Genomic DNA, 22,306 nt, shown 5'->3' on the forward strand with positions numbered 1-22,306 from the left:
ACACCCAGACCTGCCCCAGTTTTGCCCTCTCTTGTACAGATTCACTGGTGGTCTACAGCTGCTTTAAAACTCCCTCATGGTTCATTTATCAAATTAATTGCTGAGATTATGATTTCTATTTCTGAGAAAAACAAATAAAATAGCCTTTGTGAACACCTCAAGTAACATCTGTTTTTATTGACAAACTTATTTATTACTTTCCTGGGACTTATATGCCACACCCATCCAACTGGGTAAATAGTTTACATCCCCTTTGATAGTAAAAGCATTAAAATACAATAACATTATAAAAAATGAAATACTTAAAACAACAACAACTGAATCCTGGCATTCTCTCACCAACCCCAACAGTTCTCCTAACGTATGCTTTATTGGGAAATAAAAAGGGGAAAAATGATAAGAAGGACACATATTCTATCGTGCCATCTCCTGGCACTATAATGTTGAAGCATGTGACTAGGAAGATCTGCCCTTCCTCTGCCTCCTCCTTTGTGGGGAGAGAGAAATCCATGTGTCAGCCCTTTGAGATAGGTCAGATCAGGAAACAGACAACACAAGGGTTAGAGGAAAGTTACTTTATTTTGTAAAATATAAGAACAGAATTGAAAATCTGCTAAACAAGCACAAAATGAATTTTCTAAAGATTTTCTCTTCTCTTCCCCTTTCCCAAGACTGACTTGAAACATTTGTAACACTTCTTGTGCATTTTCGGAGTGAAGTTTCTTGCTTTAGGTTCCTTCCCTTTTCTGAATATGTGCACCTAAGATTGCCGTAGGAAGGAGATTATTATTTGGTATGGGATAGAATATTGATGTATTTGCATGGCAGACAGTGTGGAAAGGGAACTTCACGAAGACAGTAGTGTCACAAAAAACAGGAAAAGCCCAAGGGGAACATCAGGTCAGCCATAAAACAAACTTACATAGGAAAAGGAATCAAATAAAAAAGGTATTAAAGAATCCCTATAGACAAAAGCCTAAGTAATTAAGAAAACTAGACAAATAAGAAAAGGAAACAAAAAGATAATTTAGAAAACCCTTACAAACACAGGACATACCAAATAAGCAAAACAAACAGACAAAAGACACAAAATATAAATGACAAAAGGGACAGACAGGAGATTGCCACAAAACAAATATGAAAAACTATCTTAAAGCTAAAAGAGATTAGAGAAAACCAATAATACAATCTAGCCACCCCGCAGAGTTTGCCTCCCACACCCCGCGGAGTTTGCCCTACGGTGGGAATAAAGACAAACTCAAACAGCATTTGAAACATTAAGCACAAATACAAACATTCACACAAAATCAACTTACAAAGGGAGAAAAGGGTATAAAAAACCAGGGACTTACCATAAGAAGCTAGCTAGCCCAGGAACGCAGACTTCTCGCTGTCCCCCGCCTTCCTGAAAAATAAAAAGATCCAGCTTTCAAGCAGTTGTCCGTATCCTTCCGTCGGAGCTCTCCCAGCGGGAAAATCGAATCCTCGAAGGAAAGGCATTTTGACACCTTTCAACAATTGGCGACCATGAAGGTTTCCCAGCCAACCCTGCCACCAGACCAGGCCCGCAGATCCAAACTCAGCCGGCATGGATCTTCTTTGTCCAGGGACAACATCCACGGACCCAGCCCAGAAGGTATAGGGTAGTAAAGGGAGTCCTTGGGCTTTTCTGCTCAACAGCTGCTTGAAAGCAGGTGAGTACCGCTTCAAATTTACAATCTTACTAGTGAGGGGAGTGGAAGCCTGAGTGGACCAGGTGTGTGATTGTGGGTTTTCTCTGCGGAAACAGCAGGACCTCACCTCCTCTGTGATTGCCAGCCGCACCCCAGCCAGCTGCTAGCTCAAACACGAGCCGTGACCGGCTGGATTTGGGAACGCAAGGGGTGATCACGGAGTGTGACTCCTTCTGAAGGACGTAAGAAAAACCGAGCGGGCTGCAAAAGGAGCTGGTGTTAGGAAATAAATAAAAAGCAGAGGAAAAATAGTCCCGGTGCATCCCACAAGCAAAGCCCTGTGCATTTAGAAGGGGCCCGTACCGGCTGCTGGCAAACAAAATTGGAAATAGTTTGTCTCAAAAGCAGAAAAGGTCCTTCCAGATCCCCACCTTTAAGGGAGATCTGAAAACTGATGGCTGAGTGTAGGGAGGGGCCCGTACCGGAGCTGCTAGGGGGCAGATGGTCCTCCGAGATCCCCGTTTTTTAGGGGGGGGGGTTCTTAAAACTGATGGCTGAGTTTCCCTAAAAGAAAGGGGCCCGTACTCCGTGTGTAGGGAAACCGGAGTCCTTTCCAGACCCTTTTTGTCTGAAAACTGACGGCTGTAGCCCGGCTAAACCAAAGTAATCCCCACATCAGGTAGGGAATATGGGAAGTTGTAGCTCGAGGGCAATGGAAGAAACCCCCTTGGATAAATTACTTGAGACTTGGGACAAAAGGCAAGTGCCTGTCCTGACTGGAATGCATAAAAAAGAAGCAAAAAGAATTTGCAAAAAGTGGGCTTTATTGTGAGATGACACGGGTAGACATATTTGGCCTGATAGCGGTACTTTAGATTATAAAACCCTGAAATCACTTAGAACACACATTAAACCCAGCCAAATACCCTATTGGTACTGCTGAGCTGAAATGGCTAGGACCAAAGACCTGACCGAGGGAAAAGATCAGGAAAAACCTGAAACCCATTCCCTGGAAGGAAAGACTAAGGCACGGATTATGGCTCCCCTTTTAAGCAAGCCAGTGCCAGGCAGAAATAGGGGACAATTAGAATACGTTTTAACCCACACTTCCTTCTCTGCCTCTGACTTGGTCATCTGGAAAAAGGATACCCCAGCTTTCAGGGCTGATCCTCAAACAGTAATTCAAACCCTGAAATCTATTATAGACAGCCATAATCCATCCTGGGGTGATATGACCCAGCTGCTACAAGTCTTTCTAACTAAAGATGAACTATTAAAACCATTTGAAAAAACAGACCAAATAGCTAAACTACCAACTATCTCTGGACAGGCAGCCCCAGCCCACATCGCATGGCCAGTACATCACCCTGACTGGGACTACAATGATACCAATCACTGGGATGAATACACAAGAGCAAAAAATAACTTACTAGAAGCTTTAGAGGAAATAGGTAAAAAGCCTTTAAACTGGTCAGAATTTCAAAAAACAACACAAAGAGAAAAGGAAAACCCTGATGCCTTTTGGGTCCGCCTGTCAGAAGCAGCTATTGCATATGCCCATCTAGACCTTAGCTGCCTGAAGGACCAAAGGATTTTAGCTTCAGCCTTCGTGGACCAGTCCACCATGGATATTAAAGAGCATTTCCACCGCTTTGTCTCTAACTGGCCAACCCTAGAAATAGCAGAGTTGCGCAGGATCGCTAACTTTGTCTATGATCAAAGAGACAAACTGAAAGAGGAGGAGAAAGATAGGAAGAGGAGGATAGAAAGACATGAGGACTTAAAAATGTTTGCTGTAATGCAACATGATGCCAGACAAACGCCAGGTAAAACCCCCTATAATTCAAGGAAATGCTGGCATTGTGATAAAGCAGGATGGCCGCAAGGCAAATGCCAGCATTGCTATAGGTGCGGACAGGAAGGGCATTTCAGCAGGCAATGTAGGCAACACCTTTCCCGCAACCGGTATCACCCACCACCTAGAAACATGAAGCCAGGCAATAATCCAGTCCATTACACCGAACAACAAAGCTTTAATCATCATGCACCACCCAGCGCTCCTTTTCCTCAAATAAATCATAACAATGGACCTCAATGGGAGCAAAGAAGGGAAAATGACCTGCCCCTTTCCTGACAAGAACATGAGAATGAAAACACTGAATTCATGGCTACCTTTAACGGGCTGGCTATTCCCCTAAAAAAAATGGCCCTGAAGGGGAACCCATTGTCACCATTCTTATAGGAGGAAAAAAAATACAATTGCTTAGTTGACACTGGAGCCACCTCCTCATTAATTACTGAACCACCATATAAAGCTTCAGTGGCTGAAGGGGCTCGGGATAGCATAATGGGAGTGGGGGGCGGGAATAATCCCTGTAAAATTTACCCACAACGTACCAATAGAACTAGGACCTTTCACAGTAGACCATGCATTTACTATTTGCCCCCAGTCCCCACTGTCTCTACTAGGAAGGGATCTCCTATGTAAAATGGGAGCTACCACAACATGTGGAAAACAGGGGCTGCAATTGGAGAGCCCAGAAAAGGCACACACAAGACAATCATGCTGATAACCAGCAACACAGGGCTTCATGAAGATTTAAAAAGCCTACCACCCTCCTTATGGGGCTGGGATGCATCAGAAGTGGGACTACTTAAAGGAGCAACACCTGTTACTATCCAAGTGAAACAAGGACCAAGGAGTCTAACACGCACGCGAGTCACATTGCCCCCCCCCCCATACCCTACAAGGCCTAGATCCTCATTCCCTTTGCTTAGATGGGGGGGTGGGGGCTAGGGTTCTCTCTTCTTATCTTACAGCCCTGCAAAAGAGACTACAGACCCTCTGGACCCAGAGTGCGCTGACACAGACCATAGCCCTGGAAGAAGCCCTGCATCCATATGAGCCAAGAGATTGGTGTGGATCAAGTTCTTCACCAGAACCTCACCTTTACAACCCAGGTGGAAAGGATCCTACCAAGTCTTACTAACTACACACACCGCCATAAAGGTTGCAGAACGAGACTCTTGGATACATTGGACACATGCAAAGCCAGCAGTCATAGACCATAGCCAAACTTCACCACAATCAATCCCACCCATCAAACTCAAGAAAAATCTGGACACAGATCAATGGACATTTGCAGCATTCTTCAACACCACTGAACCACACAACTGTGAGGAACCAAGTGCAAACGTTGAATTACACAAAACTGGACTCCCAGGTGCTGAGTTATAAAATTCTATTTTTATTTTTTTTATTTTTCTCTCACCTTCTCCATTTTTTTTCTTCTTTTTCCCTTTTTTAACAAGGAAGAGACTTTAGCCATACCTTTTAGTAATTTTTGAGACTTGACCTATACCTTTTTTTTGTTACCCTTTTTTTACATTGTATAAAAAAAAGGGGGGGGAGGAATCTAGCAATGGGAAACATGAAATGCAATATATACTATGTATTATTATCTGTAACAATTGTAACACTTGTAACACAAGCAACTGCGTTCCTGGAACCAAAGCTTATCCCAGAGAAAGGAAACGTATGGGAATATTTAGCAAGGGAAATATTCAACACCACTAACTTTTGCTTAGCAGGAGGGAAATCAGTCAAGGACATCTTAACCACATGCCTAATGACATCTTAACCACATGCCTAATGACATCTTAACCACATGCCTAATGATGTTATGTGGTCTAGTTGCCAACTAGACCACATAACATCATTAACTACACCACATTTAGAAATCTTCCTGACTCCTACAAAAGCATTTTTAGCTGGGGCCACTCTACAAAAACCAAAGACCACACCATGTACACCCTACACATTGCTGCAGTAACCACCTCTGAGAGATGCTTTAATGTCACTGGGTGCAGCACACCTAGGGTCACAGAATGCACCAGCCTTAGCAACACAGAACTAAAATGCAACTACACAGAGACCATATCATTCTCATATAGTTACCTGAAGCTCCCACCAGGGTGTTTTTTTCTTTTGTGGCTTAAAAGCCTACTCATACCTTCCTGCAAATGCCACCAACGGCCCTTGCACCTTGGGAAGGTTAATCATGCTTATGCAATCCTTACAGAGACAGCACAGGAGAGCCTTCCAAACCCTAGACTCAGACTGTGATTCCAAAGTCTCCCTTCTCACCAAAGCAGAATATGTCTCATTGGCAATATCCCTAGTGGGGGTACCTGGACTGGCAGTGCGAAATTCTAGAAAATTGAATAGCCTAGCATGTACCCTAGCAAAAGGCTTGAATTCGACCTCCCATGCCCTGGATGCCCTTAACAGAGAACTGAGAGAGGTCAGAGAAGCCACCCTGGAGAATAGGGCAGCAATAGACTTCCTCCTCTTGAAGCATAATTATGGCTATGAAACATTCCACGGGATGTGTTGCTTCAACCTAGACGAAACCTCAGGACTCGTAAAGAGGGACATCCACCACCTGAAAGAGCTAGCTCAAAATATTGGTCATGAGCAATCATTCCTAGACTTTTCATGGCTCTTCTCGTGGATACCAGATTTCCATTGGTTCAAAATCCTTACAACAACCATAGTCACTATTTGTGTCTTTGGAGCCCTCATGTGTTGCCTCTGTCGATGCATACCACCCTGCCTTAGTTGCCTAAAGGCCTGTATGCCCTCTCAGAAGAGAACATCGAAGGGGAGACAGGCGGCCATGATGATGACCCAGATTGATCACGAATACCAAGTATACCCAGACACTCAATCAGAGACCGCCCTCTAAATAAAATAAAATAAAATGAAGGATTGTGGAAAGGGAACTTCACAAAGACAGTAGTGTCACAAAAAACAACAACAGGAAAAGCCCAAGGGGAACATCAGGTCAGCCATAAAACAAACTTACATAGGAAAAGGAATCAAATAAAAAAGGTATTAAAGAATCCCTATAGACAAAAGCCTAAGTAATTAAGAAAACTAGACAAATAAGAAAAGGAAACAAAAAGATAATTTAGAAAACCCTTACAAACACAGGACATACCAAATAAGCAAAACAAACAGACAAAAGACACAAAATATAAATGACAAAAGGGACAGACAGGAGATTGCCACAAAACAAATATGAAAAACTATCTTAAAGCTAAAAGAGATTAGAGAAAACCAATAATACAATCTAGCCACCCCGCGGAGTTTGCCTTCCGCACCCGCGGAGTTTGCCCTCCGGCGGGAATAAAGACAAACTCAAACAGGATTTGAAACATTAAGCACAAATACAAACATTCACACAAAATCAACTTACAAAGAGAGAAAAGGGTATAAAAAACCAGGGACTTACCATAAGAAGCTAGCTAGCCCAGGAATGCAGACTTCTCGCTGTCCCCCGCCTTCCTGAAAAATAAAAAGATCCAGCTTTCAAGCAGTTGTCTGTATCCTTCCAGGATACAGCTCTCCCAGCGGGAAAATCGAATCCTCGAAGGAAAGGCATTTTGACACCTTTCAACAACAGGATAGGACATCGTATGTGAAAATCTTATATTTCTGAGCAATGCCAGCTTAGCTAATCAGTTGGATATATTAATTGTTGAAAAGAATATTTTGATACATTAAGATGTTTAAAATTTTACACTAAATACAAGGTTAATACATTATGTGTAATATAGGTATGTGTAATCAGCTTAGAGAGAAATTATTAATGCCATTTCGGAGAACTCTGTCAGTGCCTTTATTAATGTCCTGGATGAAATGATTGACAGGATGACTATTAAACCTGCAAATGATACCAAACTAGGAGAGGCTTACATGTTGGAAGACAAAAAGAAGATCCCAAAAGATCTAACTAGGCTTCAACTGCAGGCTGATACAACAGGATGAAAACTAAGAAGGAAATGTAAATGCTGCATGTGGGGATAAATAAAAGGTGCAAGGATTGGAGAATGAGTGGTCACTAAGCAAGGACTACCCACATAAGAGAAAAGGATCTGGATGTTCCAACCAATCACAGACTGAATATAAGCCAACAATGTGAGGTAGCTTCTAAACAGGCAAATGTTATTTGGAGATGTATTAACAAGAAATGAGAGGAAGTGGGAAGTAATTATCCCACTCTTTTTTTGTCTTGGTCAGAATCCACTTGGAATACCATATTCGCTTCTAAGCATCACAATATATATATATATTCATATTCTTAAGTTTTCGCGGGTACTTACATGTATGGTATTCAGCTTTGTTCGGGTATTTTTCCACGTCATTATAGTTGTGCTTTTAAAGTTGTACCAACGTTTCGGCAGAATCTCATCTGCCATCATCAGGCTTGTGTATTGTGTTCGTCTGTGAGTCAGACTTTCACAGTGTGCTGGGCTGGTTGGCTGCGCTGCTGCCTCTTGATTGGTTGATGGAGTTGATGTTGGTATAATGGGCTGTGTGATGGCCTTGTGAGTTTTGTTGTGGAGATATCCTTACATGTATGGTATTCAGCTTTGTTCGGGTATTTTCCCACGTCATTGTAGTTGTGCTTTTAAAGTTGTAGCAACGTTTCGGCAGAATCTCATCTGCCATCATCAGGCTTCTGTATTGTGTTCGTCTGTCGAATTTATATATATATAAATATATATATATATGGAACCTAGAGCCAATTTAGAGCACGGCTACCAAGCTGGTAAGGCAGCTGGTTCCGTTTAGTCTGCAGAAGAGAAAAGTGAGCAGAGAGAGAGATACGACAGCAGTCTTCGATATTTAACAATATTGTTAAATTACAGTTTTCCTTTTCCTTCTTTAAAATTAAAAAAAAAAAAAAGCATGATGGCTTAAAAGCAGCGAAGCTACCTAACGTGAAAATACATCTCGAAATATTGCACAGCGAAATCTTGACAAGATAAAAGCAAGCAGGGAAACCTTCGCTTTCTTACATTTGCCTTCTTCTGATTGGCCAGAGCTGCTACCCGCGATCGCCTTGACTTCTCTGTCACATCGGCCCTTCAGACCCAGATCTGCGGCAGCGACTGAGGTTTTTTTTCTCCCTCTCTGCACCACGAGAGGGAGCTGTGCTCTGCTCCGCGACCGCAAAGCTCCGGAAGACTCTTGCCTCGGTAACACTGTAGAATTGTTCTCTCCCGCTCGTTACGGCAGGAAGAGGCGGAGATTTGAAGAACAAGCCTCCCTATTAGTGGTAATTCTTGAGGTTACCCAATAGGAGAAGCCCTTGCTTGAATGTGGGCCGTCTGAAAGCGCCATCTTACTTCTTGTTCAGAGTGCTGAGCTGTACCTTCCCGGTCCGAGCGAAGAGGGACCCAACTATGCCGCTTTATCAGACCTGGGAAGAGTTCACTCGTGCAGCGGAGAAACTCTACTTGTCCGACCCTATGAAGGTACTTGGGCGTGGAGGTGATCTGAAGCGTGGAGAGTGTCGGTGGAGGAGACGGCGGAAAAATTGAGCAGGAGGAAGAGGGGTTGGTGGGTGTTGCATGGGGTTTTTTTTGGGGGGGGGGAGAGGGGTTGTTACCATCTTAGTGTTAGCCACTAGATCAGTTTTCCAACTCTGGTGGTGCCCAGGTGGCCGATAATGGCCGGCTTTTCTGTAGTTGGCAACTATAGAAAAGCTTTAATCTCGCTCAGAGTGGGGAGTTATTAATCAAAAGTTTTGATTTATTTTGATATTTTTTTTTGCCGTGTATTGTATTTGTGACAGTTGAATGCATTGCAAGGTCTGCTCATCTCTATCATGTTTCCTGGCTGGAGTAAATTTGGAAGTAACTCTTCTGGTACCGTTATAGTAAATATGTTTCAGTGATAGGAAAACTTCTAGTGCAGGGATCCCCAAACTTGGCAACTTTAAGACTTAATGGACTTCAACTCCCTATGCTGGCTGGAAAATTCTGGGAGTTGAAGTCCACAAATCTTAAAGTTGCCAAGTTTGGAGACCTCTGTTCTAGTATTTTGGGTAGTTGAATATCAATATTTCACTATTGGATTAACTCTTTGGTAGTGGATGTTGCAGTGAGTTGTACAAAACCTAGACAATCCGCTCCCGTATGCTTATGTGGTATTGTGTAAATAAAGGACATCCATTTATTGGTTTTGTTTATTTAAAGTGTGCCTTGGTTGGAAGCTCTCATCAGGTGAAAAAGGGCTAAAGGTTGAGATGCTGTGTGTAACTGGTATTAAGGCAGGTTTGTAAACAGCCATGTTTTTTTAACTTGTGAAAATGTATCTATATTGATGCTATTTTATTTTTTTATAAAATGGTTTTTGTGTCATTTCAGGTCCGAGTCGTACTCAAGTACCGACATTGTGATGGAAATCTGTGTATTAAAGTAACAGATGATGTTGTTGTAAGTAAAACTTAGATGATGTGATTTACAGTTTTAAATTCTCAGAGTCCTAATCAAATTTTCAATATTGTTTTAGCAGAAAAATTGGTTGGTGTATCAGCTGATTTAATGAATACTTCTCAAAGAAGCAGTTGTGTAAACCTAGAGGCATTCAAATCATATTTATAAGATGTGATGTTTTTAGAGTTAGTGCGCTGGCATTTTAAAATTTTAAAGCAGTATCTCAGAATAAATTGTGAATGTTTAGAATCCTAATGCCCAGAGTTATGTATGGTGGGTGAACATACAAAATTTTTAAATAAATAAAAAAAACATTTATCTTCTGTTTCACACATAATCAAAGGCTCTGTCAGGCACAGGACTCAATAGCTTCATAAACAATTTAGATGAGATAGAAGGGAAACTCATCAAATTTGCAGACAACACCAAGCTGGCAGGAATAGCCAACATGCCAGAAGATAGTCTTAAAAGCTAGATGGATTTTGACAGACTTGAATACTGGGCCCTATCTAACAAAATGAAATTTAATGGTGAGAAAAGTAAGGTTCTACACTTAGGCAAGTCAGATGCCTGGTATTGAATAGGTGGTAACTGGCTCAACAGTAGTAACTCTGAGGGGGATCTTGGAGTCCCAGTGGACAACTAATTTAAATATGAACCAGCAGTGTACATCAGCCAACAAAAAGGCTAACATAAAAAAGATGTTGGAATTCTAGAAAAGAGTCCAGAGAAGAGCAACAAAGATGATTAGGAGATTGGCGTCTAAAACATGAAGAACAGTTGCAGGAATTGGGTATGTCTAGTTTAATAAAAATGACTAGGAGTAACATGACAGCCGTATCCCAATAACTAAGGGTCTGCCATAAAGAAGAGGGGGTCAATTTATTATCCAAAGCACCTGAAGACAGAAGAAGAAGCAGTGGATAGAAACTAATCAAAGAGAGAGCCAGCCTAGAAATAAGGAAAACTTCCTGATGGAACAATCAGTCAATGGAATGACTTACCTTCAGAAGCAATGGGTGCTCCATGGGTGCTGCAGGTTTTTAAGAAGAGATTGGACATCCAGTTGTTTGAAATGATATAGGGCTGTGATGGTGAACCTATGGCATATGTGCCAGAAGTGGAGAGCCATCTCTCTGGGCATGCCAGCTGTTGCCCGTTGCTCTTCTGGGTTCCAGCTGGTCTTCGCACGCGGGGGAGCGCTGGAAACCAGAAGAGCATGTGCACCGGGCAGCTGCTTTTCCGGTTTCCGGTGCGTGTGCACTCCCGTTTCAGCACTCAGTGCCGAAAAGGTTTGCTAACACTAATATAGGATCTCTGGCTTGAGCAGTGGGTTGGATTAGAAGACTGCTAAGGTCCCTTCCAATTCTATTATTAGGGAAGTGCAGTCTTTGTATATATTTCATATATCTTTTTAAACTCCTGGGAACATTAGTCCTTTAAACATCCTGATTAGAAGTAGCTGATTCTGCTTAAACTTTGCACTACAGAACCATTTTTAATTACAGACAGTCCAACCACAGTTGAGTCCAACATTTCTGTTGCTAAGTGAAACATTGAGTTTTGCCCCATTTTACGACTTTTCTTACCACAGTAGTTAAGTGAATCACTGCAGTTAAATTAGTAACACAATTGTTAAGTGAACCTGGCTTTCCCAGTGATTTTGCTTGTCAGAAGTTCGCAAAGGGGGATCACAATTATAAAAAAATAATCTGGTTCTGAGCAATTGCACTTATTATATATTTTGTCCTCATAATCACTGCTGCTCCTTTGTTAGGTCTTTTTATTACAACAGTTTAATTTGCACTGTAAAACTATATTGTAACAGCTGTTTTATGTCCTCATGATATGAGGATAAAGAGCAAAATTATGTGTTTTAGACTTTTAAAAAACATTTTGATTATGTGCCATCAAATCAATGTTATATTTGAGTGATCGCATGGATAGACCTCTAATCTGACTCCAGCCTGGTCCTTCATGTCTCCCAACAATACACCTATTGTTGTAGTAATCAAGTGCACTCACTGTTCTGTATTCTGTACAGTGGTAGATTTTGTCTTCTGTACAGATGTAGATAGATAAACTCAACAAAACATTCATACAAAGTCTTTATTATTGGTTCATCAGGTATCCTCATAACTCACATTTGTGACAAAGTTCTTCTTAATGTTCAATCCTTTGCATGTCTTGTAGTGTAGGAAGATAATGAAGTCTCAACCCCATGATGATTGAAGCAGCTGCATGGTATGGTGGCTTCAGGCAAGAGTGAAGGAACCTCCCCCAACCCACCAAGGGTCAATTCAGTGACCAATCAGGGTTACAGATGTGGCCACATGACATGGACTACATTTCCCAGGATACCTTAACTACATTTACCATGATGCATTCCCTTAAGGGGACAGCTCACAAGTCCTAACTAATTATCCCAAATCCCATTAACTTTAAACTGTCAGGACAGCACACTCACCTTGCTGTTGGTTATCTTCTTTCCCACCCCTCTTTTTTTCTTTCCCAATGTTATGGACATCTGAACAGAGCACAGTCTACACAATGTATGCAAAATATGATTGTTTGACCCATTTGTTCAAATGTCATTTGTATTTTGAGTGAGAACCATGATTATGGCATCTGAATATCTTTTCCAAGATTTTCATAGCCACCTTACCAAATTCTACTCTGTTGACAGCTGTCCTTTTATTGTTGATCATTGATTCTGAAAGGCAGAAGCTATCCACCATATCACTGTCTTTGTTGTCAATTCTGAGGCTGATTGCTCTCCCTGTTATCATCCGTTTGGTCTTTATATTTAATTGTAGGCCCATTTTTTTTGATTGTGCTCATTGACTTCCATTATTAGAACTTCCAGATCACTTACATCAGGGGTGTCAAACTCATGCCCGAATGTGTCATGCACTGGCCACGCCCATGCCTGATTTAGCACAATGCTGCGATGACATGAGTTTGACACCCGACTCTATCAGACTGATATCAGCATTAGTGCATGGTATTGATATTCCTATAATTTTAAATGCTCATCTTCAAGTCCAGCCTCATTCAATATATTTTCCACATGTAAAATAAGGAGAGAATATATAGCCTTGTCTCATTCCTTTGCAACTGTAAAATAAGTTTTTTATTATGTTCTGTATAGTCTGAGCTTTCCTTCCTTTGTCATATAAAGTATGGGCTTTGTATGAAGAAGTTGAGATGTTTTGGGATTGTCATTTTCCTAAGGACATTCCATAACTTGGTTGACATAACTGAAGGCCTTTCTATAATCAGCAAAGCGTGTATTGACTTAGTTTTGGAATTGTTTGGCTCTTTCAATTAACCAGGATGCATCAGCGATGATGTCTATTCTTCCTGTCTATTATTCTTTTCTAAAACCAACTTAATCATTCCATATTTCCATAGCTATAATCTGCAGAGAAAGTTAGTTTGCTAACTTGTGATCTTTATGATTATTTGCACATTCTAATAAGTCTTCTTGATTGTGGTATGCAGACAAAGCTCCAACAGGGTTGACCGCTGTGTCAGTCTCCATATTTGCTAGTATAATTGAGTTAGAACTGATTTGTCTTCTGTTGCTTGTCACATTTCTATAGGTATTCCATCAATTCCTGTACCCTTCTCACTTAGTAATGACCAGCGTGCTCATTTAATTTCATTTGGTTGTACTAAGAATTCATATGAACAGGGAGTATCTTCTTAAGATTCTTGGTTGTCTCAAATATGTACATAATTTCAGTACTGTATACAGTAGTCCCCAAATTGACAGGTGTAGCTTGAGTTATAAATTGTGATGGTCAGAAAGTGGGTCACCATGTGACCAGAACTGATTCTACAATGTTTTTCATGGTGGCTGTTATGGAACTGTGCAGTCATTAAGCAAAAGCTGCAGTTGTTCATTGTTTGCTATGGAGCAATTTTTGATGGAAACAGGAAGTAAATACTGGTTTCCAGCAAAACCTTTGAAAATCGTAATCATACACTGCTCAAAAAAATAAAGGGAACACTTAAACAACACAATGTAACACCAAGTCAATCACACTTCTGTGAAATCAAACTGTCCACTTAGGTAGCAACACTGACTGACAATCAATTTCACATGCTGTTGTGCAGATGGAATAGACAACAGGTGGAAAGCATAGGCAATTAGCAAGACATCCCCAATAAAGGAGTGGTTCTGCAGGTGGTGACCACAGACCACTTCTCAGTTCCTATGCTTTCTGGCTGATGGTTTGATCACTTTTGAATGTTGGTGGTGCTTTCACTCTAATGGTAGCATGAGAGAAAGTCTACAACCCACACAAGTGGCTCAGGTAGTGCAGCTCATCCAGGCTGGCACCTCAATGCAAGCTGTGGCAAGAAGGTTTGCTGTGTCTGTCAGCGTAGTGTCCAGAGCATGGAGGCGCTACCAGGAGACAGGCTAGTACATCAGGAGACGTGAAGGAGGCTGTAGGAGAGCAACAACCCAGCATCAGGACCGCTACCTCCGCCTTTGTGCAAGGAGGGACAGGAGGAGCACTTCCAGAGCCCTGCAAAATGACCTCCAGCGGGCCACAAATGTGCATGTGGCTGCTTAAAAGGTCAGAAACAGACTCCATGAGGGTGGTATCAGGGCCCGATGTCCACAGGTGGAGGTTGTGCTTACAGCCCAACACCGTGCAAGACGTTTGACATTTGCCAGAGAACACCAAGATTGGCAAATTTGCCATTGGCGCCCTGTGCTCTTCACAGATGAAAGCAGGTTCACACTGAGCACATGTGACAGACGTGACAGGGTCTGGAGACGCCATGGAGAACGTTCTGCTGCCTGCAACATCCTCCAGCATGACTGGTTTGGCAGTGGCTCAGTAATGGGGTGGGGTGGCATTTCTTTAGGGGGCTGCACAGCCCTCCATGTGCTCGCCAGAGGTAACCTGACTGCCATTAGGTACCGAGATGAAATCCTCAGACCCCTTGTGAAACCATATGCTGGTGCAGTTGGCCCTGGGTTCCTCCTAATGCAAGAAAAAGGCATTGATGCTATGGACTGGCCCGCCCGTTCCCCAGACCTGAATCCAATTGAGCACATCTGGGACATCATGTCTCGCTCCATCCACCAATGCCATGTTGCACCACAGACTGTCCAGGTGTTGGGGGATGCTTTAGTCAGGTGTGGGAGGAGATCCCTCAGGAGACCATCCGCCACCTCATCAGGAGCATGCCCAGGCATTGTAGGGAGGTCATACAGGTATGTGGAGGCCACACATACTACTGAGCCTCATTTTGACTTGTTTTAAGGACATTACATCAAAGTTGGATCAGCCTGTAGTGTTTTTTTCCACTTTAATTTTGAGTGTAACTCCAAATCCAGACCTCCGTGGGTTGCTAAATTTGATTCCCATTGATAATTTTTGTGTGATTTTGTTGTCAGCACATTCAACTATGTAATGAACAAAGTATTTAATAAGAATATTTCATTCATTCAGATCTAGGATGTCTTATTTTTGTGTTCCCTTTATTTTTTTGAGCAGTGTATGATATGACCATTGGGAATTGCAAACATCTGTAATTGTGGGCTGCTTCCTTAATGCTCAAAATGATCATGTGGGAAGGGGAGATGATGTTGGAAATATGTGTCATAAATAGCTTTTTGGGTGGGAGGTCCATTGGAACTTGAAATAGTAATTAAGTGATCAGTTGTAAACCAAGGACTTCCTGTATTTCTTCTGTATATGTTTGACTTCTCTGAATCTGTTACTACTCATCCGTTGATATCCTTGAGCATATCAGTTTGAGATTGGAATCTCCTGAGTTTGAGAATCTTTTGGAAGACTTTTCTTATTTATCCCATTACTGTTTAAATCTTTAGTATCTTTATAGATGTCACTTGTAATATGGTTTCTTGTTTTTTGACACAATAGTTCTCTGAATTTGTTAAATATGTTCTTGAGATCTTTGATATTCTTGGCTTTAACTTTGCTTCTTGGCAATTTCTGTAATCTGTTGTGATACCCATTTTGATTTCCTCTTTCTTGCTTCTTGGCAATTTCTTTTCCCATTAACATATTTATTTTGTTTATCATATTTATTTCCCTCACAGAAGGACTCTGGGTGGTGTACAGTAAGATTTAATTCCTCAGTTCCTCTGGTTGTCAGTCATTGAGGTTCAGGATTTTAAAATGATTCCTGATGTTCTCCTTAAAAATTGTGGGTATATTTTTAAGACCACAATATAGAAAGTGGTTGGCTTTATTCATCTGGCATGTTGAATGCAGTCGAACCTGAGAGCTTATCACACAGCACTAGTTCATCAATCACTTTTTATTGTTTATCCAGGTGGTTTTTATTTTTGACAAAATACAGGAGTGCTTTTATCATTGCTTTTCCCAGCATTGTATTGAAATGGTGCCTTCGTTAAATTGTTCTTATACCTCCTGCATCTTCCTACATTGCTGTTGGGGAGGGGGGAACGCAAGTGGAAGATCTTAATGCCATGGGTGACTCTGTTGGGAAAATGTAGTCTTGACCTAATCCTGGGATTCTTTGTGTATCCCCCACTGTCACAATGAAGCAGCATAGTAGGACTGTGTGTGTATGTGTTTAAAATTATGTTCAGATAAATCCTGATCTTTTCCCTATGCTTTTTTTTTCTTTCAGTGTCTACTCTATAGGACAGATCAGGCTCAAGATGTAAAGAAAATTGAGAAATTTCATAGTCAATTAATGCGACTGATGGTAGCCAAAGAATCCCGCAGTGTTGCCATGGAAACAGACTGAATATCTGGAAATAAAATGAATGTTCCAGTCACTGTATCATGGGAGGAATGTATCTGTTGGATTTGGGCATATTTGGAATGGACACACGATGGCATCAAGTGGACTGTTAAAATTGAGTTTTGTAAGGATTTGGGGGCTCCACTTCAGAGTGGCTGGTAGACTATATGCTTTCATTGAAAGCTTCTATTTATTTTTCTTTCAAATTTGAGTGAGGAAATATATATGTTCTTTCCTGGAATTCTTAAAGGTTAAAGTATACCCAGCCAGATTTATAACTTCCTTTCTTAAATCTTTAGGATATTGCCTAAAAATGGAAGGGTTTCTCTGATGGGTTGAAGAATGCTGTTATATAGAGGGGGTGGGTTGTGAAATTTTATGTTCTGTTAAATTAGTGATGTATAATCTTTATATATTGATGTATTATTTAGTTGGCAAATAACATCTGATAGTGTTCTACTGGAAAAACAAGGATGCTTGTGAATCAATGCTTGTGTCTAGACTTAAAGATTCAGAACTGACTCTTGCTTTATAACCATATAAACATATAAAACATGTTCTGTTTGTTAACAGGCAAATGCTAAACACAGCTATTTCTGTTCTGTATTTAAGACTGCTGGCAAAGACACCTTTGGTGAGATGGGCAGCATACAAGTTTGATGAATAAATAATTCAAACGCGCTTTGATTTTGAATGATAGAAAGGAATAAAGATGTGCAGAACATTTGATCTTGAACTTCTAGATCTTGAACCCGTTTCACACTTGAATGAGACATTTTGCAAAATATCATGTTGAAATGGTTTGAAACCAAATGTTTACTAGTAGAAACACCTGAGGCATATGAATAAAATTGTGTAGAACTTTTAAATAACTGCTACAGAAACCAGCCTTCAAGTGTCTTATAATTTCTTTTCATATGAAGTTCTCACTTTCAGATGCTAAATTAAGTAGTGGTCTACACATTTATTATCAAATACAGCTGATGACGACAAAGCTTCACAATCACACAAAGTATAAAATGGTAGGCATAGCTTGCCAATAATAAAAGTCATGTTAGATTGTTAATTCTGAAACTAGGAAATATTCACTAAGAAAATAATGCTCAAATGTTTTACTATAGAGTTACCAGCTTCTCTAGGGAATTACAATGATCAGATATGTGCAAAGCTTATTGTTTCAGGGATTAAATGTTTTAGAAAATATGGAAATTTTAAAAATTTGAATTACCTCAATCCAGCTGTCGTGGTCCATTTCTCTGAATTGTTCCTTGGAATATGCAGTAGGAAGTTATATAGAGATTTCAGAACTAATGCTTCTCATAACTTTATACTATTGGTTTACCATCATTTTATGGGGCAGGGCTTAGTTTATTATGCAAAGGTTGATTATATTGTTATAAGAAACTATTTCTCATTGTGCTTGAACTAATTGGCTGTGAAATCATTTTTGTAATTTCAGAACTTGTAAATAAGTGAGCCCCTGTAGTTTCTTTAACTAAAATATGCTGTTATAATCTTATGAAGAAATATAATCTAGAAAAGCACTCTGTTAGTGTTTGGGGATTAACCCCTAGCAGAGTATTGCAGCAGTAGTCAAGCCAGGCAGCCAAACGAGAGTGGAAGGGCCCCAGAGTATACACACACTGAACACAAACACTGTTTGTAGTTTAAATAGTTTTTAATCCATTTAGAGTTTAAAGCATTGTCATTCAGTCCATTTGTCATTCACTATATTTCCATCCAGTAAGACTCACTATTACAGTCCAAGTTAAGAGTCCTTACAATATCTTTATCAGCCGATAAAGATATCTTCTCCTCCTCCGGTGCCTCTATCCAGAGGAACAAACGCTGGATATTCAGCAAGACGCTCAAACAGTAGAACAGTTGAATTCCGCAGTAAATCAGCAAACAGTAGCAGACAGGATCATCTCAGTCACAGGCACAGTACAATCAGTATTCACAGTTAGTCACAGTAAGTCACAGTCACAGTAAGCTTTCCAGCTTCTAATGCTTCCTTATATTGTAACTTCTAACCGCACCCTTAATCGGCTAATTGCCTGCAACATTGTGCTTAAAGTGATAAGCACTTAAACCATGATATCTAAGTTTTATATATTTATTCACCCAAACCATATTTGGTATCAATGTTATACCTAACATACTCCCCTTTTGGGTGAAATAAATATATAATACTTTTACAATCTAACCCCATAGTTTTCACAACTCTCCTGGTGCTTACTGGCACCTTGGGCTTTAGTAAAATTATCGGCTAAATTGTCCTCCGACATACAGTACTCTAGCTGAATCATCTTACTTCTTACAGATTGTCTCACGTTTGGGTATCTTAGATCTGTATGCTTGCTCCTTGTTTTTACTGCAATATTTGTGGCCATTTGAATTGCTGCCTGATTATCTTCATGTATAATTATAGGATAATCCACAGTTATACCTATATCAATTAACATTTGTTTATACATTATTAATTCTGTACATAACAGAGATAAACATGAGAATTCTGCCTCCATAGTAGACAAACTTATATGCTGTTGTCTTATTGACTTCCAGCCTATTAATGTCTTACCCAGCATTATGGCTGTTCCTGAAGTCGACTTTCTAGTGTCTCTTTCTGATGCAAAACTAGCATCTGCATAAGCACTCAGAATTAAATCACCTTTTGGCTCTAAATACAATGAATAATTCATTGTCTTTTTAAGATATCTTAATATCCTCTTAGCTGCAATCCAGTGTCTTTCACATGGTGCAGAATTGAATCTAGCCAACTGATTCACACAGTACGAAATATCTGGTCTAGACCAATTACTTATATAAGTCAAACTACCAATTAAAGATTGATAAATCACCTTATCAAACTCCGGGCTTTGTTCATCAGTGTTGCTAAACTCCTGACTCATTGGAGTCTTAGCCGGCTTACAAAGCTCCATCTTGTAATCTTTTAGCAATTTGCTTATCTTATCTTCCTGAGATATCTTAAAACCTTTCCGTGTTTTCTTTATATTCAAACCGAGATACTTCTTTATCTCCCCTAATTGCTTGATCTTTATTCTCTTTCCTAATGATGCTATTATTTTATTTGCTTCATCATTAGTTTCAGTAATCAATGCAATATCATCTGTGAACAATAATAATAATGATACTTTCCCATTTGTCTCCCTCTTAAACAGACATGGATCGGCTAAACCAGCTTTAAATCCTATATTGTTTAGTTCCTTTACAATATACTGGTTCCATTCATAGCCTGATTGTTTAAGACCATAGAGGCTTTTCTTTAACAACCAACAATCATTATTATTCTTATTTTCACTTTTAATACCAACAGGTTTTTTCATGTAAATAGTATGTTTTAATGGGGCGTGCAAGTAAGCAGTTTCCACATCTAGATGGTTAACTATATAGTTTTTACTAGCTGCCCACACTAAAGCTGCCCTCAAGGTTGCTGCCTTAAGACTAGGTGCAAACACCTCATCGTAGTCATTGGCATTCTGCCTAAAACCTTGGGCTACTAACCTTGCCTTATGGATTAAATTACCATTTTTATCTGTTTTTACCTTAAAAATCCATTTGCAGCCAATGGATTTCTTACCTACAGGTAATTTGGCATTTTCATACACCTTCATATCTCTTAATGAATTCAGTTCCTTATTCATTGCTGCATACCAACTTTCTTTTTCCTTAGTAGGATACTTTTTAATTTCTTCAACAGAATTAGGAACTTGATTAATCTGGCACACTGTGTTAGCCTGGTACCTATCAGGCGGTCTAGATACACGTGTAGTTCTTCTGGGAATTACAGGGCTTACAGGAGGACTTTGTTGAACTACTACCTGTTCATCTTCCTCATCCTGTTCAGCTATTGAATCTGTTTCTTCCTTTATGGGCACTATTTCATCCTGTATTTGTCTCTTTACTTTATTTTTTAAAGTTACAGGGATAACTAATGGGATTTCTATAGGATTCAATAATTACATCTTTATTGGCATCCTGTTCTAATTTCTCCCATCCTTCATGTTCTAGAAATTGGGCACTAGCACTACATAACACTTTAGATGTGCCTTTCTCCCAAAATCTATATGCCCTATGGTTTGCCTGATAACCAACGAAGAAAAAATCTTTTAGCTCTATGTTGCCCTTTTTTTCTGAGTTGTGCAGGAATATGCACCCATGCTGGTGCACCAAATGTGTGCAGGTAACTTAGGTCAGGTTTCCTGCCATGCCACCTGGTGAATGGTATTTCACCTGTCGTTGTGTTAACAACGTTGTTCAATATGTTATTAGCACACATTGTAGCCTCCCCCCACAAAGAATCAGGTAACCCAGAATCAGTTAACATTGTTCTAACCATTGCCTGTAGTGTTTGGCCTCTTCTTTCAATAAAAGCGTTATGTTCTGGCCTGTATGGAGCAGACTTCTTATGCTCTATTCCAGCTACCTTAAGTCTGTTCTGGAATTTGTTATTAATAAATTCCGTGCCATTATCTGTCACCAGGGTTATCAGTTGTCGTTTAGACTTTCTTTCAGCAAACTTAAGCCAATTGAAAAAATGTTGATATGTTTCAGTTTTGCTTTTCATTAAATAGCAAAACCCATATCTAGAATAATGGTCCATAATGCTCAGTATATATCTAGCACCCCCATACTGGGTTTCTTTGGACCTATGATGTCTGCAAATACCACTTCTAAAGGTTCTTTTGTTTTGAAACCATTTAGCCTATTTGCAGGCAATACTTTGCTCTTATCTTCACAGCAAACATTACAACGCAAATATTTATCACAAGGTTTTAACCTTATTCCTTCAGATAACTCAACTGTACGTTTTAACATTTTAAAATTTACATGCCCCAAACGCCTATGCAATAAATGGATACATTCATTATGAGGCTTTATATTATTAAATACAGTCTGTGCCTCCCCTTTCTTACTATTATCTAAGACATATAATGTTCCATTTAAAGCTGCAGTTACCCTTTTGTTATCTTTTTCAATTATGCAATTATTATCCTTAAAAGTAATTACATAACCTAATTTATCTAATACCCTTACTGAAAGCAAATTAAACTTTAGTTGCGGTACATACAACATTTTTATATCCTGGTTTATGCACGGACAATGTGCAAGACCTTCACCTTTCGCTTTAAGATTCCAGCCGTTAGCAAGAGATATATGTTGAGAGCTTTTAGACATTTTTATAAATTTTGTCTTATCTCTTGTGATGCAGTGGGATGCGCCACTGTCAACCACCCATAGATCATTCTTCACATCAGAGTTGCTAAACATGGCTAGTTCAAATGCTTTCTTTGGCTTTTTTACATTCTGGCTTTTTCTCTTTTTGCAAAATCTTGCCAAATGTCCTCTGCCTCCACAATTAAAACACTTTTTAATTGTGTATGCCGTCGAAGATAAATTCTCTTCTTCCGGGTGCTTTACTTTGCTAAGCTGGTTTCTTTCAAGCTTTGAAGATAATTTCTCTTCTTTCTTATCTTCTCTCAGCTCGTCACGCTCACGCCTTCTTCTGGCTTCTTCTAATAGCCTGCCTGTTATGTCGGTTAATGAGAGGCTTTCTTTTG

At 40.0% G+C, this 22,306-nt stretch overlaps 1 protein-coding gene and 1 long non-coding RNA gene across 2 annotated transcripts; one reads left to right on the plus strand and one right to left on the minus strand.

Moving 5' to 3' along the window:
• Positions 1-367: 367 nt before the first annotated feature.
• Positions 368-8,725, minus strand: LOC148132811 (uncharacterized). Its single transcript, XR_015749432.1, has 3 exons — positions 8,541-8,725; positions 1,353-1,405; positions 368-760 (listed from the first exon to the last, which is right to left on the minus strand). It is a non-coding gene; the product is annotated as an uncharacterized LOC148132811 (long non-coding RNA).
• A 167-nt stretch (positions 8,726-8,892) lies between these two features.
• On the plus strand, positions 8,893-17,608 carry SRP9 (signal recognition particle 9). The gene is made up of 3 exons (XM_026682150.2): positions 8,893-8,999; positions 9,894-9,962; positions 16,608-17,608. The coding sequence occupies exons 1-3, from the start codon at positions 8,928-8,930 to the stop codon at positions 16,725-16,727; spliced, it is 261 nt and encodes an 86-aa protein (XP_026537935.1). The 5' UTR covers positions 8,893-8,927; the 3' UTR covers positions 16,728-17,608.
• Positions 17,609-22,306: the final 4,698 nt, after the last annotated feature.

Source organism: Notechis scutatus, chromosome 1 (genome assembly GCF_049901735.1).
Source record: "Notechis scutatus isolate UNSWTSFEM ecotype Mainland chromosome 1, rNotScu1.2, whole genome shotgun sequence".
In the NCBI taxonomy this organism is placed as follows: domain Eukaryota; kingdom Metazoa; phylum Chordata; class Lepidosauria; order Squamata; family Elapidae; genus Notechis; species Notechis scutatus.

Bases quoted from the DNA above. Each gene is read 5' to 3' on its own strand.
- SRP9 (XM_026682150.2), top strand. From the start codon at position 8,928: ATGCCGCTTTATCAGACCTGGGAAGAGTTCACTCGTGCAGCGGAGAAA. The intron at 9,000-9,893 runs GTACTTGGGCGT...GTGTCATTTCAG, and splicing joins ACTTGTCCGACCCTATGAAG to GTCCGAGTCGTACTCAAGTA. The intron at 9,963-16,607 runs GTAAGTAAAACT...TTTTTCTTTCAG, and splicing joins AAGTAACAGATGATGTTGTT to TGTCTACTCTATAGGACAGA.